This window comes from Rhinoderma darwinii, chromosome 8 (assembly GCF_050947455.1).
Source record: "Rhinoderma darwinii isolate aRhiDar2 chromosome 8, aRhiDar2.hap1, whole genome shotgun sequence".
Taxonomy (NCBI): domain Eukaryota; kingdom Metazoa; phylum Chordata; class Amphibia; order Anura; family Rhinodermatidae; genus Rhinoderma; species Rhinoderma darwinii.
The window spans coordinates 80718115-80736965 of record NC_134694.1 but is presented as its reverse complement, the minus strand read 5'-3'; the positions used below and the strand labels follow the sequence as shown (position 1 = coordinate 80736965).

Here is an 18851-nt window from a genome sequence, read left to right as displayed (position 1 = left end):
TGATTCACAACGCCCATTACTAAGGGGGGGGACTTAATGTTAGGCATGAAGAGGTTAACACTAATCCCAATTATTACCCTGGTACCCAGCGCCACCAGGAAGTGTCGGGTATGATCTAGTACCCGACCATCTGTAGTGACAGGGGCACTGGGGCGGCCGCAGTCTGGTATTATTAGGCTGGGAAAGGCCAAAAACTGTGACCCTTCCCACCCTGGTATTGCTAGGCTGCTGCTATGTTGTATCTGGCTGGTTATAAAAATGGGGGAACCCCTCATCATGCTGTGCAATTATTTATTTAAAAAAAATTATGTGGAGTCCCCCCCCCACATTTTTCATAACCAGCCAGATACAACACAGCAGCAACAGGCTAGCATTACCAGGGTGGGAAGGGCCACTGTTTTTGGCCTTTCCCAGCCTAATAATACCAGCTTGCGGTCACCCCTGTGCCCGACCATCACTACAGATGGTCGGGTACTGGATCGTACCCGGCTCTTCCTGGCACCCCTGGTGTCGGTGGGTACCAGGGTAATAATGGGGGTTAGTGTTAGCCTTTTCACCGGCTAACACTAAGCCCCGCCTTAGTAATAGACGCTGTCAATCTGTCAGCGGCCATTAGTAAGTTAGCAGCGATAAAGATTAAAAAAAAAATACAAAGACATAGAAAAAATTGATTTATTGAAACAAAACACACCCACACAACCCTCATTAACCATTTTATTGAGAATAAAAAAGCCGTCATCGAAGTAGTCCTCGAATCCGACGTAGTCCAACAACCGAACCTGTAAAAAAAACACAAAAAAAAATAATTAGTAAGGGCCTGTTCACATCACCGCTGCCCTTCCGTTGAAGGGGTCCGTTGGGTTAACCTTTCAACAGAAAGGCAAACTGAAACCTCCGCTTCAGTTTCCCTCACCATTGATCTCAATGGTGACAGAAACGTTGCTAAAGATTTCCGTTTGTCACCATTGTGGCAGTGTTCCATTGTTTTGCATTGTCGACTGCGCTATTGATTCCGCCAAAACAACGGAACCCGTTCACAACGGTGACGAACGGAAACCATTAGCAAAGTTTCCATCACCATTGAGATCAATGGTGATGCAAACGGAAGCTAAGGTTTCCGTTTGCCTTTACGTTGAGGGGTTAACCAGACAGAACCCCTCAATGGAAGGGCAGCGGTGATGTGAACAGGGCCTTAGATACAGGGCCCTAGATACAGGGTCCATGTGCATGTGTGATTCTGTTTGTTGAACCCTGTATCTAAGCCTAATGTAGGTTTAGATACAGGGTCCAGCAGACCGTATTCTTATGCAGTATAAGCTGGGGCCCTGTATCTAAGCCTAATACACGGTAGGCTTTAAAGGTTGTCCAGTCCCTAAACATTGATGGCCTATCTTCAATATAGGCCATCAATAGCTGATGGGTCGGGGTCCCACTCCCGGGAGCCCCGCCAATCAGCTATCTTGTAGGGGGTGCAGAGCTCGTACGAGTGCTGCTTCCCCTTCATTTCCCTCACTTGCTCACACTGTGAATCGCTGACACGTCCGTGTTGGCGATTCAGTGTGAGAAAGTGACCGGAATGAAGGGGAAGTAACGCTCGTACGAGCGGCTTCAACCCCTTCAAAACAGCTGATTGGCGGGGGTCCCGGGTGTCCGACCCCAACCCATCAGCAAGACACTAAAATTAAACTTACCTCCTCTTCGGCCGCAGGTCCTCACTCCATCAAGTGTCGGGATGCTGTGCGTAGCGCATAGCATCGTGACGTTATGCGCTGCGCATAGCGCTGTGACGTCAGAACCTCTGATGCGCTCCAGGAAGAGGAGGGTAAGTACTGTCAGTTACTATAGTAACAGGGGCCCGTGTAGTTTATTACATAGGCCCCAGTTACTATAGTAACTTTTCATTGATGTGGTGCGGGGGGCTGCTGGCCCCCCTGGCTTCTGGGCCCGGTCGCAATTGCGACCGCTGCGACCCCTATAGCTACGCCACTGGCCGCTATATTAAGTATCACATACCTCCCATGGAAACATATATAACTAAGAAATACACCGTGTTCCAAATTATTATGCAAATGTTATTTTTCGCTGATTTTCCTAAATAGTCGATGCAAATGTCAGTATAATCTTCAAGCCATCAACCTGGAGTACAATGCGAATTTTATTGAACAAATCTCCTAATGATAACAGATTATTTTTTTTTAAGTAATTAACTCAAAATGCACTGTTTCAAATTATTATGCACAACAGAGATCAAAACATTTTAAAGGTTGTAAAGAGAACTAAAATGGTAATTTGTTGAATTTGCAGCATCAGGAGGTCATATTTACAGAAATAAAAAGCTCTTTCAATCAAAAAAAACTTAGCAGGCCAAGTTACATGTTAACATAGGACCCCTTCTTTGATATCACCTTCACAATTATTGCATCCATTGAATTTGTGAGTATTTGGACAGTTTCTGCTTGAATATATTTGCAGAATGTCAGAATAGCCTCCCAGAGCTTCTGTTTTGATGTGAACTGCCTCCCACCCTCATAGATATTTTGCTTGAGGATGCTCCAAAGGTTCTCAATAGGGTTGAGGTCAGGGGAACATGGGGGCCACACCATGAGTTTCTCTCCTTTTATGCCCATAGCAGCCAATGACACAGAGGTATTCTTTGCAGCATGAGATGGTGCATTGTCATGCATGAAGATAATTTTGCTACGGAAGGCACGGTTCTTCTTTTTGTACCACGGAAGAAAGTGGTCAGTCATAAACTCTACGTACTTTGCAGAGGTAATTTTTACACCGTCAAGGACTCTAAAGGGGCCTACCAGCTCTCTCCCCATGATTCCAGCCCAAAACATGACTCCGCCACCTCCTTGCTGACGTCGCAGCCTTGTTGGGACATGGTGGCCATTCACCAACCATCCACTACTCCATCCATCTGGACCTTCCAGGGTTGCACGGCACTCATCAGTAAACAACACGGTTTGAAAATTAGTCTTCATGTATTTCTGAGCCCACTGAAACCGTTTCTGCTTGTGAGCATTGTTTAGGGGTGGCCGAATAATAGCTTTATGCACACTTGCAAACCTCTGGAGGATCCTACACCTTGAGGTTTGCGGGACTCCAGAGGCACCAGCGGCTTCAAATACCTGTTTGCTGCTTTGCAAAAGGAGTTTTATGCCTGATCACGCCTAAGTTTTCTTGAAATATCCAATGTTTTCATGCCTTGTCCAAGGTATTGCACTATTTCACGCTTTTCGGCAGCAGAGTGATACTTTTTCTTTCCCATATTGCTTGAAACCTGTGGCCTGCTTAATAATGTGGAATGTCCTTCTTAAGTAGTTTTCCTTTGATTTGGCACACCTGGCAAACTAATTATCACAGGTGTCTGAGATTGATTACAATGATCCAAAGAGCCCTAAGACACAATACCATCCATGAGTTTAATTGAAAAACTCATAATTAAATGTTTGACACTTAAATCCAATGTGCAGAATAATTTGGAACACGGTGTATATGAATATGATTTATTTCAACTTAATAGAACAAACAGGGATTTTAAATATTTAAAGTGTACCTATTGGTATACATGTGAATATATAACCCCTTAGTCACCAAACAATACAGTTCATACTAGACAGGGTGGCGGGAGATGCAGCTGCAGCTTTTTACGAGACTGGAGGGAGAACATTGAGCAGAGAGAACCAATAAGGACATTCCTCTGAGTAAAAAAAAAAAAAGTTATTATAGCCTAGTGTGATTAGACATTTTTATTTTGAGATTTTTAAAACTTTTCTACACTTATCAATAAGTTTTATAAAGAATATCATGTTATCCAGCACCTGTTATGTACCAGCGATGCTGTGCTAAAGCGGATTGGTTAGGTATTTATGCTGCCCTGTCTGAGGGCGGCATAAAGAAGCGACAGACACCCTGATTTCAGCCTGCTGTCACTTATTAGTTCATGTTAAGTAGTTTAGGAGTATTTAGAACTTGGGGTACGTGGCCAGTGCCACAAGTATGAGTCCAAGTATATTCATACTTCCCCGCTGTCCAGCCGCTGATTAAAACTTTTATTCACTGGAGGGCAGGAAGAGCATGAATATATTTGGACTTGGCCGCGCATCGCAAGTAGAAGTTCCAAATACTCCTAAACAACTTAACATTAACCAATAAGTGACAGCACGATGAAATGCCCTCAGAAAGGGCAGCATAAATGTGACCGATCCGCTTTTAAAGAATTTTACTGTAAACTGGAAAAACAAACATAAATGAATCATCCAGCTCTGCTGCTAGCATTATTTTGTTTGTGTGACTTTCTATAATGATCATACCAGTGTGTGATCATTGTGATTTGTTTTACATCACTGGCTGAAGTGAGGCTGATACATAATAAGATTTCTGACACAAATAACTGGTGATGACATCACTGGTAGGTAAAATAATAATGTAGAACTGCAGACTTATCTATACACCAAAGTAGAAACCAGTCATTCCATTTATAGAATTTAAATGCCACCCCACTGCTGATTTGTAAACATGAGCATTTTAGACCACACATTTTTACTGTGGCTGCATGAAGTTATATACTGTATGTATTTAAAAAAGCCTATCACCTATGCTTCGATCGGGGAGGTTTGGCCCCCCTGGGACCCACTAAACAGCCGAATGTAGGATCCTCAGTGACTGGGCAGCTTGGTCCAAAAACGAGTACTTCCATATGTTCATAGATCTAGTTTTGTATTAACTTTTAAAACTATTTCAGTTATACACTTGAACTAATACAAATAAAAACCATTGAATTTTAAACTAGTACTACCTAAATTTGCAGAGATCAATGTAAAAATGAAGAAAATTTGTTGCATACCCAGGGACAAATTTTCCTATAATGATAGCAGGCCTAGCTCAGAGACTCAGACCTAGAGGCTATGTACTCCTTTGAAACGTGTTGTGTATGTATATATATATATATATATATAATATATATACACACACATACAGTGCACTAATTGCACTTTACTCTATGAGGTTTTTAAGACCCGGTCCATGCTTGGTGGGTACCGTGTACCTTTTATGTGTTTTTACATGTATTTTTCTACAATAAAGAATTGTTAATTTTGATCATTAGTTCGTGTGTGATTTTTGTATAGGTGCTCATGTTTCTTTGTCACACAGTACAGAGTAGGTTGCTATATGCATATATTGACCAAATTGTTGTAGTAGTTGTTATATATAAAATGTGTATCAGTCTGTTGGTGCAACATTGTAATTACCTTTGTTTCAGCAGCGGTGGGGGTCTCAGAACCCCCACCGATCCAAACTTTTGATAAGTCTCAGTTACTCTTTAATGCATTGGTCTGTTTATTAATGTGTATATTGTATCAATTTTCTAGCCTGCTTCACATTTCCAGACAGGTTCTATTTAAGTGATTCAACAGGTCTGGCAGTAGTGAAATTAAGCCCAATTGTCAATTGAATTTGGTTATCTGGTTGATTTAGTAGCAGAGTGAGAAATGACGTTTTCATATAAGGCCAGGTTAGGGTTGGACAGCATTTTCCCTTTAAGAAATTAAATCATTTAAAAAACACATTTTGTGTCTACTTTGAGATTTAACATGTATGTTCACACATGCAATGTACAAGTTACTGTAGAACTTATGTACAAGTTATCTTTATATAAAATTAAAAGTAGTTTGATAATCTGCAATATACAGGGTGGGCCATTTATATGGATACACCTAAATAAAATGGGAATGGTTGGTGATATTAACATCCTGTTTGTGGCACATTAGTATATGGGAGGGGGGAAACTTTTCAAGCTGGGTGTTGACCATGGCGGCCATTTTGAAGTCGGCCATTTTGTATCCAACTTTAGTTTTTTCAATGGGAAGAGGGTCATGTGACACATCAAACTTATCGAGAATTTCACAAGAAAAACAATGGTGTGCTTGGTTTTAACATTACTTTATTCTTTCATGAGTTATTTACAAGTTTCTGACCACTTATAAAATGTGTTCAAAATGCTGCCCATTGTGTTAGATTATCAATGCAACCCTCTTCTCCCACTCTTCACACACTGATAGCAACACGGCAGAAGAAATGCTAGCACAGACTTCCAGTATCCGTAGTTTCAGTTGCTGCACATCTTGTATCTTCACAGCATAGACAATTGCCTTCAGATGACCCCAAAGATAAAAGTCTAAGGGGGTCAGATCGGGAGGCATTTCTTCTGCGGTGTTGCTATCAGTGTGTGAAGAGTGGGAGAAGAGGGTTGCATTGACAATCCAACACAATGGGCAGCACTTTTGAACACATTTTATAAGTGGTCAGAAACTTGTAAATAACTCATGAAAGAATAAAGTAACGTTAAAACCAAGCACACCATTGTTTTTCTTGTGAAATTCTCAATAAGTTTGATGTGTCACATGACCCTCTTCCCATTGAAAAAACTATAGTTGGATACAAAATGGCCGCCATGGTCAACACCCAGCTTGAAAAGTTTCCCCCGTCCCATATACTAATGTGCCAGAAACAGGAAGTTAATATCACCAACCATTCCCATTTTATTTAGGTGTATCCATATAAATGGCCCACCCTGTATGTGTATATGTATATATATATATATATATATATATATACATACATACATACATTTTACCCGAATGTTATACAAGAATACTGCCATACAATACCAATTAAAATTTCTATACAATGCCCACACAATACAGCCATTCAGTGCACAAATAACACCGCCATTACAATGCCTATATAATACCTCTATACAGTATCCATATAATATTACTATTTAGTGCCCACATAGCACTGGCACATATTTCTATTTCAATCCATGGGGGTCCCCTAGGCAATGGGCAATTGCCCAGTTGGCCACCCCTAAAATCTACTCTGGGAAATGTAAATTTCGGGGGCACAAAACTGAGGAGAGGACTAGTGATTGTTTATATCACTGTATATAAACAATCATTAAAGAAAGGCTACTAAATGTTTATTGATCTTTATAGAAAATAGTATCATTTAGTTTAATTGCAATGGAATCAAACAAATTATTAACATGTTATCCACATTTTAATTCACGAACAGGTACGAAGAATGGAAAAGGTGATGAGTCTAAAGAAGCAATATGGAATCTATCCACACGTGCAGAGCTTGAATCTCAGGGGAGGCAAAGGTAATTTCACATAAAAATACAAAAATGAACAATGCCTAGTCTTTGAAAACCATCAGCACATAAACAAAGGCCATGACATAACTAATGGCCACCAACATAACTAATGGGCAGTGGAAAGTTACACAATTACTGTGTGTCATGTACACAGAAATGTATAGCATATCCAGTAATAACTTCTGATGTTGGTTCACTGAATTAAATGCAGAGTTGGAAAGGCAAGGCGGTCATTATGACCACCAACGCTGTGTGGTATCATTTACCTATTTCATATATTTCTCATCTTTTCACAAATTGTGGTTTTGCTTGTCTAAACAAGCAGTTGGTAATAAGGTTGCATATTTTTCATACTTTTTTTATTTGCAGTGCCATTGACGGTAATTATGATAGGACTGCCAGTGTGCCTCAGCTAAGGATAGAATCCTCTTCGGATGGTGAATCATCCATACATTGTGTACCAGAAAAGGCAAGTACTCAATGGGCAAATATGCTTGACTATTTGTAATTTTTATATTTACTTGAGAACTACACTTATATAGTATAGCAGGCAAATATCAATAACCTAAAATTACCAAAGTCAGCACCATTCTGAAGGTGTCATTATTTACTTTTTTATTTGTTTGTGTTCATGAAACTCTTCATCACCCAGTTTTGCATAATAAAAAAAGACACTAAAGTCAATAAAATAAATTTAAAAAAAACAAACACTTGCCATGATATCTTTATCAATCCCGTAATGTTCAATATTACAATTCAAAGAGTGAAAAATATAAAAAACAAGTCTTCTATGTGTGTCCCATTAAACCATTTTGTCTTCATCTCCGTGTCTTCCCATCGGTGCTAGTGCATGTGATACAATAACTTTGGGGGAAAGGTGTAGGTCTAGGCTAGTATGCCAGTGTTATTTCTAAGGTTCAGTGTCACTTTAAACTTTTTTCTCTCCAAGGATCACAATAGAAGTGATCCGAATTCTGAATGAAATGCCAGAATATACTACCTTCACCTGTTTCTATCTGCTACCCGTGCAACTGCCCATGGCAATAGATTTTTATTATTTCTTTACAGAGAAGCCTCAATAACAATAAAACAACAGACTCTGTAAATCATGAAGGCCAATTACCATCTTCTGAGACGAGAACCTTTCCCGAACGAGGTAATGTGTATGAACGATCAGACTCGAATCCAATCTACTTTACTTTACATCTAGTTTATCTGCTTACTAGGGTAACATATTTGTACATGTGCCATGAGGAGCAGTATGAGTGGAACACATAATATATCTTAACCACTGTTGACATACATTAAGTAACAGTCCTGAATGCATATTATCTTCCAGAATGACTTGGTTATATTATATATGATAGCCATAGCATCTTTTATATAAACATATACATGACCCTTATACTTGCTTGCAGAGCCAGATTTACCTGTAGGCAAGGTAGGCTTGTGAAAGGAAAATGTACGAAGAATAATGTGTATTGTAATGTATATTCGGTGCGTTTAGTTGTTAATTAGGTACTCACAGAAGAGGACGGGGGGGGGGGGGATGCTGCAGAGGTGGTCAGTACAATGTTACAATGTTCTACTTTGTCTTGTAAGACAAGCATTTTGATGCCATACATGGCTGTAGGTGCTGCCTACTTGATAGGCGGAGACTAAGGCCCAGTGCAGAGCTTTTTACGCTGATTTTATCACGGAAACCGCGTCGGATTCGGCGCCAAAAAACAAAACCTTGATTTCAATGGGAGCTGGAGGCATTTTTATCTGTGGCGACTTTTAGCCGTTCGCGCTAAAAAAAATAGCATGATCTTTCTTGCTGCAGTTACGCCTTTGATCTTCCATTGAAATCAATGGGAGGCAGAAAAAGCATTTTTCGTGGCATTTTTTCCCCGCGGTGCTCCTTGGTCGCGGGCAAAAATCGCGGCAAGAAATTGCAGACAGGTCAACATCTGCTGCAAAAAAAACTGTGTGAACAGGGCCTAAGGGAGCCAGACAATCTGCCTACATGCTCCTGAAATTTAAATCCACTACTATTTGCTTACACCATTTAAAGCAATTAAGAAAATTGTTAAAACCCCCTTAAGCCACTCACAAGCAAAGGGTATCTTTTCGTCAAACATTGTTCCCATCAATGCAATGTATATATTCAGTTTAGGCCAAGATGCATGTTAAGTGTTAATAGAGCGGGAGGCTAGTCTACCAAACACTTCTGGCTCTTTATCTTTGGGGGAACAATAGGCTCGAACAGTTAAAAATCCAACCTCTAATAAGAGACACCAGGGGATTTATATTATATATTAGACCCTAAATTATTTTTTATTTGCAGTTTTCTACACAAACCTACAGAGATAGCTGAACATCTAAAATCATCCCACTGGTACTTAAAATGTGACTCCAGGGAGTTAACATAATATGACTTGCGTCTACCACATTTCTCGTCTACCACAGTACTTTATGTAGGGAATTAATGTTAATGATAACTGTTCCTCAAATGTATCAGATTATACCAGCCATACACACTCTTGTAGTGAGTAACATATAAATGTGTATTAAATACCAGATCTGTATATTTTAAACATCCTCTGGCAGTGAACTACTTATATATTTAGAATCCTGTATTATTTCGTGTTTTTGCTTCTAACCTCCATCTTTTATTTTTACATTTGTCATTGTGAAATAAGGGCCTGTTCACATCACCGTTCGCTTTCCGTTCCGGGTTTCCATCGGAGGTTTCTGTCGGGTGAACCGCGCTACGGAAAGTGAAACTGAAACCACAGCCTCCGTTTCCGTCACCATTGATATCAATGGTGATGGAAACATTGCTAATGGTTTCCGTTCGTCACCATTCCGGCAGGTTTCCGGTTTTCCGACGGAATCAATAGCGCAGTCGACTCCGCTATTGATTCCGTCGTTAAAACGGAAACCTGCCAGAAAGGTGACGAACGGAAACAATTAGCAATGGTTCCGTCACCATTGATATCAATGGTGACGGAAACGGAAGCTGTGGTTTCAGTTTGACTTTCCGTTGCGGGGTTCACCCAACGGAAACCTCCGACGGAACCCCGGAACGGAAAGCCAACGCTAATGTGAACAGGCCCTAAATGAGATTTTACATTTAAAGAGGATCTGTCACCAGTTTATAAATTCCCTATCTCCTAACTAGTCTAATAGGCGTTTTGCTGCTGATAACTAGTGTGATTTGTTTTAAAAAAACTTTTATTATTTGCAAAGTTATGAGCATTTTTCTAAATATGTAAATGTGGCTCTAATAGCCAAATAGGAGGTGGTTCTTCTTTTCACTCTGGGCGGTGTAATGTTTTCTGTATTCTGCTGTCCAATGAGCATACAGCTTCTCCGCCTTCCCTTCTCAGCAACACCGCCTGCTCCTTATAATACACAGCTTCCATTCCCGACACTGTTTTAAAATGCCGATATCACCGATTGTGTCACAGCTAGAACTGCGATCCTGGTGTCATATGAAAGATTACAATCTCCTCGACTGCGCTATGGTTTCCATCAAAACAACGGTGACAAAAGGAAACCTTTAGCAACGTTTCTGTCACTATTGAGATCAATGGTGATGCAAACGGAAGTTAAGGTTTCCATTTGCCTTTCCGTTGAGGGGTTAACCCGGCGGAAACTTCAGACGGAACCCCTCAACGTAAAGGCACTGATGGGAACAGGCCCTAATACTGGATGTAAACCAGGACCACTAAAAAAGCTAACTTTTTAGCTAACTTTTTAATGTAGAGTAAATAGACTTACTTGCAGTAGGTTTACCCAATAGCAAAACGCTCTGATGTGCATGAACATCTCTGCTACATCTGTATGTGTCATTTATTTTATATTTCCACAGGTGATCTTGGAAGTAATTTGCTAGAGGACAGTGCACGATATAAGAATTCAATATCAAAACCTATTCCTCTTGCCAGAAAAATATCTTCTCCTGAGAAAACTCTACAAGAGGAAAGTCCAAGTAAGATACCAGTCAAAAGAAAAACAAGTAGGGAAACATTAAAGACTGAAATTTCACAACAATTAGATCATTCAAGCTTCATTTCCACGAAGACAGAAACATTCGCGCAGTCTGGATTATCCTCACCAGAAATAGAGTTGCCTAAAAATGTCAAAACAAATACAAACTTTGAAGTTCATTCAATGAAAGAGATGCAAGGAGACCAAGAGACCGTGCTAGACAAAGACCAGTTCATATCTCTAAGAAAATTTTGGGAAAAAGGAGCATTGAATTCAGGGAGTAACAGCCCTTTAGAGCAAGAAGCAGCAGCTATAAAGAATTTAAATGAATCTCCTGCAAAGCCAAATCACTCAGTTGCTATACAATCCACCTCAAAAGTTAATAGCGAGGAGAGATCCTTACCGGAGTATGCACATCGTTTAAAGCATTTCTCTCAAAGACCTCAAGTTATATCCTCCAGTGAAGATGAAATGGTCCATGTGGCTCCACCTCGTAAAGCTCCATCCTCTTCAATACCAAGATCAACTTATGCCAAAAGCAAGGGTTCGTCCAATTCTAGAAGTGTCTCTGTATCGGAAAGTAATGGGACAACCTCACACAGCGAGGACAACAGTGGAGTTAATCGCTCTTCTAAGAAATCAAAGCTTCCAGTTAGAGCTCCTTCCGTTGTAAAGGAGAATAAAGTTGATCCTACCTCTTCTAAAGATAAGCTACCAAACATTTCTGTGCCAGAGACACCTGACTGCGTGGAGGAAATCATTGTCCCACAAATCAAACCAGAAGTAACAGAGTCACTCTATAGCAAGGTTCAGATTTTAATTGATGCAGTGTCCTCTGATGAAGAACAGGGAGGTACAGACAATAAATACAAGAGTGGAGACCTGACCGGACATTCACCAATGGAAACTAAAAATGGTATTAATATTTGTATTACGTTCATCAATGTTATGTCTACAAATAGGCTGCCATGAAGAGTCTTTTTGAATATGTACGATTACACGGAGTCTCACCTTAGAAGTACATACTGAAATTAGCCAGAACATAGTAAACTGCTCCCCACATTAGGAAAAACATAGTATCCATAAAGCAGTGCTACCCCAAAGTACATGCATTAATTCCGTCTCCTAGACATTTCAGGAAAGTAGACAACATCCATGTTATTTTTTTGGAGCACAGATTAAAATCCACAGGGAAATCCAAATATATATCTTTACTAATTTTTTTTTTACAGTCCCCCATAAAATCACATTTACAGTGCATCCATAATGATATTGATCAATAGTGCCCAAGTTTAATTGTCTAAGCAAATTATTGATACTATCATTTTAATTTGGCAAGGACATCTGTGGATATGTTAATTGTGGTTTCTAGTGCCTGGGGTCTAAGTGTCAAAGAATAAGGCTTTGTTTTTAGTTCTGTCAATTTTTTGATATAGTGGGGAGATACATACCAAAGTAAAAGGTATCGCCTGGACAAGAATGCTTAAAAAATATTTTTATTAACTCTTTAAAATGGGCTACTCAAGCCAATAATTTCTATAGATACCAGGTTAACCAGGTAGGTAAGACTAGATGAGCGTGCCAATATATCCGTTTAAATTGTAATGAAACGACTCCAAATATCTAGTAAAAACATATAAATTCTGTCCCTACTGGACTAAATAGCAAAGTGTGCATTCACACCGAGTAAAAGATCTGATACCTAGCAGCAAAGTGTGTGTGAACACTCAGTAACAAAAACGCAGCACCTGCGACAGTGTGCATTCACACTGACATGAGTGACAGCCCCTAAATTCCCTGTGCATTAACACCCATGACAAACAGTGCAGCACCTCAAGCCATATTGTGCATTCACACTAGCAAGGGACTGTATATTTACACAAACGTGTGCGTTCACACTAGATGAATATAATATACCAAGTGTGTATTCACACCAACTAAATAGTGTATATTAAGAGTGCATTCACACTAGTCAGCAATATCTACAACCCACAGTACTTTATCGCTGAGATGAGCATCAGTACATGCAGGTAGTGTGCATTCACACTCCTCAATTCAGCGTAACACCTATATTGATAGTGTGCATTCACACCAGATAAATATTGTCCACCTGATAAGAGTGTACATTCACACTGAACAAAGATTGAACACCTAACGCGTTTCCACGTCCTTGTTTTATATAGAACGTTTCTTCAGAGGCATGTATATTGAGACAGGGCAGATTAGCACATCCGTTTTTGGTGCAGTATTGTCTTTCCGCCCTGTGTCTGCTAGAGCTTTTCTCCTGCCTGTGGTCAGATACCAGAACCGTTCTGTTAATCTGCCCTCTCTCAATATACATGCCTCTGAAGAAACTTTCTATATTAAACAAGGAGGTGGAAACGCGTTAGGCGTTCAATCTTTGTTCAGTGTGAATGCACACTTATCAGGTGGACAATATTTATCTGGTTTGAATGCACACTATCAATATAGGTGTTATGCTGAATTGAGGAGTGTGAATGCACACTACCTGCATGTGTGATGCTCATCTCCGAGATAAAGTACTGTGGGTTGTAGATCTTGCCGACTAGTGTGAATGCACACTTAACACTTAATATACACTATTTAGTTGGTGTGAATACACACTTGGTATATTATATTCACCTATTGTGAACGCACACGTTTGTTTAAATATATAGTCCGTTGCTAGTGTGAATGCACAATATGGCTTGAGGTGCTGCACTGTTTGTCATGGGTCTTAATGCACAGGGAATTTAGGGGCTGTCACTCATGTCAGTGTGAATGCACACAGTCGCAGGTGCTGCGTTTTTGTTACTGAGTGTTCACACACACTTTGCTGCTAGGTATCAGATCTTTTACTCGGTGTGAATGCACACTTTGCTATTTAGTCCAGGTAGGGACAGAATTTATATGTTTTTACTAGATATTTGGAGTAGTACCATTACAATTAAGACGAATATATTGGAACCCTTATCTAGTCTTACCTACCTGGTTAGCCTGGTATCTATAGAAATTATTGGCATGAGTAGCCCATTTTAAAGAGTTAATAAAAATATTTTTTAAGCGTTCTTGTCCAGGCGATACCTTTTACTTTGAGTCACGTGAACGCAAAAATTTCAAAAACTACATTTCTTTATCTGCTTCTGAGATACATACCAACACTCATTTTACGGCAGTAAATGGCAATAGTAATCTAAATTTAATGACCGCTTAATATCCTGTATAGGCAAATAAGAATTAGGAAGAACTGCTCTAAAGATAATTCTTTTGAGAAACAATTCGAATCCGTTCCCCAATGTTTTAAAAACAAACACTATTAACGTATTCACACTATGCACGTTAAGGCACTGTTCACATCATTATCAGGAGGCACCGTCACAGCTTCCATCATATTTGATGGGAAGAATAGTGCAGCATGCAGATCTATTATTCCGGTCAAAACGGCGGACACCGCGATAAAACCAGACAGACCTCATTAAAAGTCAATGGGATTCATTGGTTGCCATATGTGTCCGTCGTGCAATGGATCGAGCACTGCGTCGTGGTTTCCATTTTTAACAGAACAGAGCCTAACTCACTGATGTGAACAGAGCCTTCCTCACCAAAAGTGAGGGAAATGTATAAGAAATGCAAGTGAAATATATATATTAGCGTAGTCATTGTAGATGGAGTGTGCTATATCTTTTAGAACTAAATATAATGAATGTGTCTTTTTATCCATTCAATAAATTGTAATTTTAACGGCTCAGAAGAGTAGTGGGGCAATTCTAACTTATTAATAGTCTATTCACATAGTGCTCCTTCAAGAGAGGGTCAACCAATGTACTGCAAAGCCATTAAGTGCTCCTAGAATACCAGCCACTGTGGCAGCAGAGACCATATAGCAAGACCTCCGCGATTAGCCGATTTGTGGCTGGAATGTTTGCACCCTGTCCTTCCTCATCATGTATGCAAATATTTTTAATTGGAAAACATGGCTGACGCATTTCCTGGTATGAGAAAAAATGGGGCACAACCACTTGTTGCTACAATATTGAAACCATACTGTAACTGTAAATACAGGAAACACAACGCATGCACAATCAGGTGTTAGAGAACCAATATAAACATTGTTTAATGTCCATTTTTTTATTTTTTTTACTGGAATTTTTCTTTAAGCTAGTAGAATATGAAATGTCATGATGAACCCCATAACTATTTGGTTTCTTCTCAAGAAAGTGGAGCTGATGATTACCCTGAGAACTTGGCTGCATCAAAGTCTACTAACGCTAGCAACGCAAGAAGCATGGTGAATATTTATACAACCACAGAAAGTGAGTTTTACAGGGATGGAAATAGTTTATTGGCTGTCTTAGTAATTGTTCTGCAGTTTTTGGTGAAGAGAACAATTGACCTCCAAATATTGTTTTTGTAATGTCTCTTTAAAAGCCACCATCTGTCAGTGTACCTAGGAAACCAAGCGTTCAATTTATTATGTTGACTCTACTGTTTGTTCGTCTACATCCTTTTCCTGATGCAAGTTGTGGAGTCAGGTGTAAAATAGATTTCCTCAAGGCCTTTGTATTTCTATAAAGAACTGTTGACAGCTTCTGCAGGGGAAGACACTGATGAAGAACAGTTTTTCCATGCTGTTTGCACCTATAAGCACATGTTCTAGTACTTACTCGAGCTCTGATTATTTCCTGGGTGCTATTCTTATTTTAACTTATTCTAAGCAACATATTAGAGGTGAAGAAATACATTCTCATGCATCTGTACAACTAATCTGTTTATTGTAGACATTGAAGCGAGAAAAACATGCATGACCGCAGAGAGAAAATAAAAGCGCCTATATGCACCTAGCCGTAAATTTTGCTATAGAAGGTTTTCAGGGCAGTCTTTGGCAGAATTATTTTATCTTATACCCTTTATACACAAGAAGACTTTCCATTTCTGAGATATCAGAAGGTTACATTGGTATTAGTCCAGAAGCTGTCCTAAACACTGGTCCTAGCACCAGTCCTAGGTAAATAGCTGTCTTGCCATGATCGGTTCTAGAGTACACAGCTTATAGAAATTAGACTCCAAAGTCCCTTACAAAAACTACCCTTAAAACTCAATGCACATTACCACCTTTTTTCAACTTATCTGCATCCCATCCCTTGTGCGAGCACATGTCCCCCAACTTAAACCAGGACTGGGAACCATCTTCCATAACTGCATCTGGGTGAAGCCTATCTGACCTGTTCACTGTCAGGCTTTTATATTATTGTATGTGACCACGACCGTTAGGAGACTAGACTCCGAGGTAGGACGTGATGTCATTTGATTGACAGATCATTTGATTGACAGATTCAGACAGGAGTACACCATGTCAACTAGAGGGGGGGCATGTTACAGGAAAGTGATGCAATCATGTTACATGGCATCTAGTATCTGTAACATGTATTAGTCACATGTTCTTAATTAAGTGTCGAAACTCAATCTGCTTTATTGTAGTAGAAAATTCAGGAAAGCCGCATGTCATAATCTTGTAGAGAAAAGAGAAAAATCAAATGTGGTATGACAATGGATTGAGGACACCACTAAGGCCGCATAAGTATTGTTTGTTGCCAGTTTGATGTATCCTTTTTGTTTCTCAAGGTTATGTCTATCACTATTAATTTCCTTCTTTTGTTTCTCTCAGCATATAACAAGCCAAACACGTTAAGTCACCAGCTTCTGGAGCCGGAACGAGCTAAAGATCTGAGCAGATCCACTCCTGCCCTGCATTCTGAAGTAAGGACAGGACACAGACCTTTATAGTGATATGTATTCTACATGCAATGCGTGTGCTTTTATAACTTCTGTTATCACGGCAGACATCTTTACATTTAGATACGGTAATACAAATGATCTTGCTACGTAAATGTTTCAATATTTCAGTAATGTTTTTCCCGCTCTGTTTTGGTTGTAGACTGAATCTGACACTGCCTCTGAAATCAGCTTCAACCTCCAGAGACATAGAAAGACCCTAAGCACTGGCAGCAACTCTTCTGATATGGCATCAGTGTCTTCTGTAAGTATGAGATGAAATCAATGCAATCGGGGCTTGCACAGACGAAGCGTTTCATACCTGCCACCCATCTCCCCCATAAAAGAGCTTTATAATATTATGCCCACGAATTGGCCTTTTGTTAACTTATCTATTTACTTTCAGTGCTCTCTTACAGTGTATGTATTTCACATATAAATAAACTGGGATTACGCCATTGAAACATAACGGAGGTCGATATTTATGATCAAAGAGCAAATCCATGTGAGGAGCATACTCGAGTCCTTTTCATTGACGGTTAGAGATATATGTAGTGCGACTGCAATGACCACTCACTGGACAATCAGATGAAAGGCAATGCGGACGCACAAGTAGGGGTAACTTGCTCAATCATTGCAGGTGATGACTTGATATATTAGCCCCCCTTCAAACCTCACTCTTCCATTTGTTTTCTTGAAGGGGAAACTTATTAGGCATATGGATATATTAGAGGAGGATCCTCCACTTGGGATCTCCCTCCATGAGCCAGAGCAGGGAACCGTTAACAAGCAATGGCTCTCACGCTGACAGATTCTGGCTGTCTATATATTACATGTACGGCTATTCATCTGAATGACCGCCATGTTATACTACAGACATGGCTGTGGCTTCCCCTGGAAAGATCAGCTGTTTTCCGGGGATCTTGGGAAACAGACCCGCAGCTCCCATATTAAAGGGGTTGTTTGAAACAACATGTTTAGAGAGCAGGGATTATGGAGAGATGTCGGGTAAGATACTAAGAGTCTGGGTTACATGATTGAAACTCAAAAAGTTGTAAAGTTTATGGGAATATATCATCAATAGTATTGATCCCGCTGTTTAAGAAAGTAAAACTAATCCCCTTGGGTAATTGTAGCCAACTGTTCCACACAGAGGGAAAAACAATTCCTTCCTAAGACCACAAAGGCGGTTGGAAGACTGCGCTGGATGAATTTAACATCATTAACCTCCCCCTTTTCCTTATTAATTATTACTTTCCATACCATTAATCATAAGAGACATGTCTATCCCTTTAAATTCTATAATTGTTTTTGTCATTGTTCTTTTATGGTGGGGAATTCCAAATGTTTCTACTCTAAGGCTGGGTTCACACGACCTATTTTCTGAAAATACGGCTACAATACGTCAGCAAACATCTGCCCATTCATTTGAATGGGTTTGCCGACGACCTGTCATTTACGCGTCGTCGTTTGACAGCTGTCAAACGACGACGTGTAAAATGACTGCCTCGTCAAAGAAGTGCAGAACACGTCTTTGAAACTTAATTTGAGCCGTTCTTCATTGAATTCAATGAAGAACAGCTCAAATGATCGGCCGTCAAAGACGCCTCGCAAAATGTGAGGAGGAGCTTTTACGTCTGAAACGACGCAGCTGTTTTCTCCTGAAAACAGGCTGTCTTTTCAGATGTAAAAGGAAGCTAGCGTGTGCACATACCCTTACTGTAAAGAACACTTTCCTACAGCGATGTTAAAACTGCCTTTCTTGGCCTGTTGTATAACTGAATAAAGCATATACCAATTCTTGATATTGAACTCCTCTATTTATACGTAAAATATCACCTCGAATATGTCTTTTTCCCAAGCTAAACAGGTTTAATTAGTCTTAAGTATTCTACAATGTTTTGTGTAAATAGGAAAAACTCACACTTTACTTTCT

General features: G+C 39.8%; 1 protein-coding gene across 3 annotated transcripts in view; it reads left to right on the top strand.

The window, feature by feature from the left end:
- LOC142659550 (synaptotagmin-like protein 2) overlaps positions 1-18851 on the top strand; it is a 68902-nt gene that overhangs the window by 34743 nt on the left and 15308 nt on the right. For all 3 annotated transcript variants that reach the window (XM_075835799.1, XM_075835797.1, XM_075835798.1), the window contains 7 exons: positions 7084-7171; positions 7535-7634; positions 8234-8321; positions 11025-12059; positions 15358-15456; positions 16809-16900; positions 17079-17180. In XM_075835799.1, the coding sequence (XP_075691914.1) occupies positions 7084-7171; positions 7535-7634; positions 8234-8321; positions 11025-12059; positions 15358-15456; positions 16809-16900; positions 17079-17180 (1604 nt within the window). The remainder of the gene's footprint in view (positions 1-7083; positions 7172-7534; positions 7635-8233; positions 8322-11024; positions 12060-15357; positions 15457-16808; positions 16901-17078; positions 17181-18851) is intronic.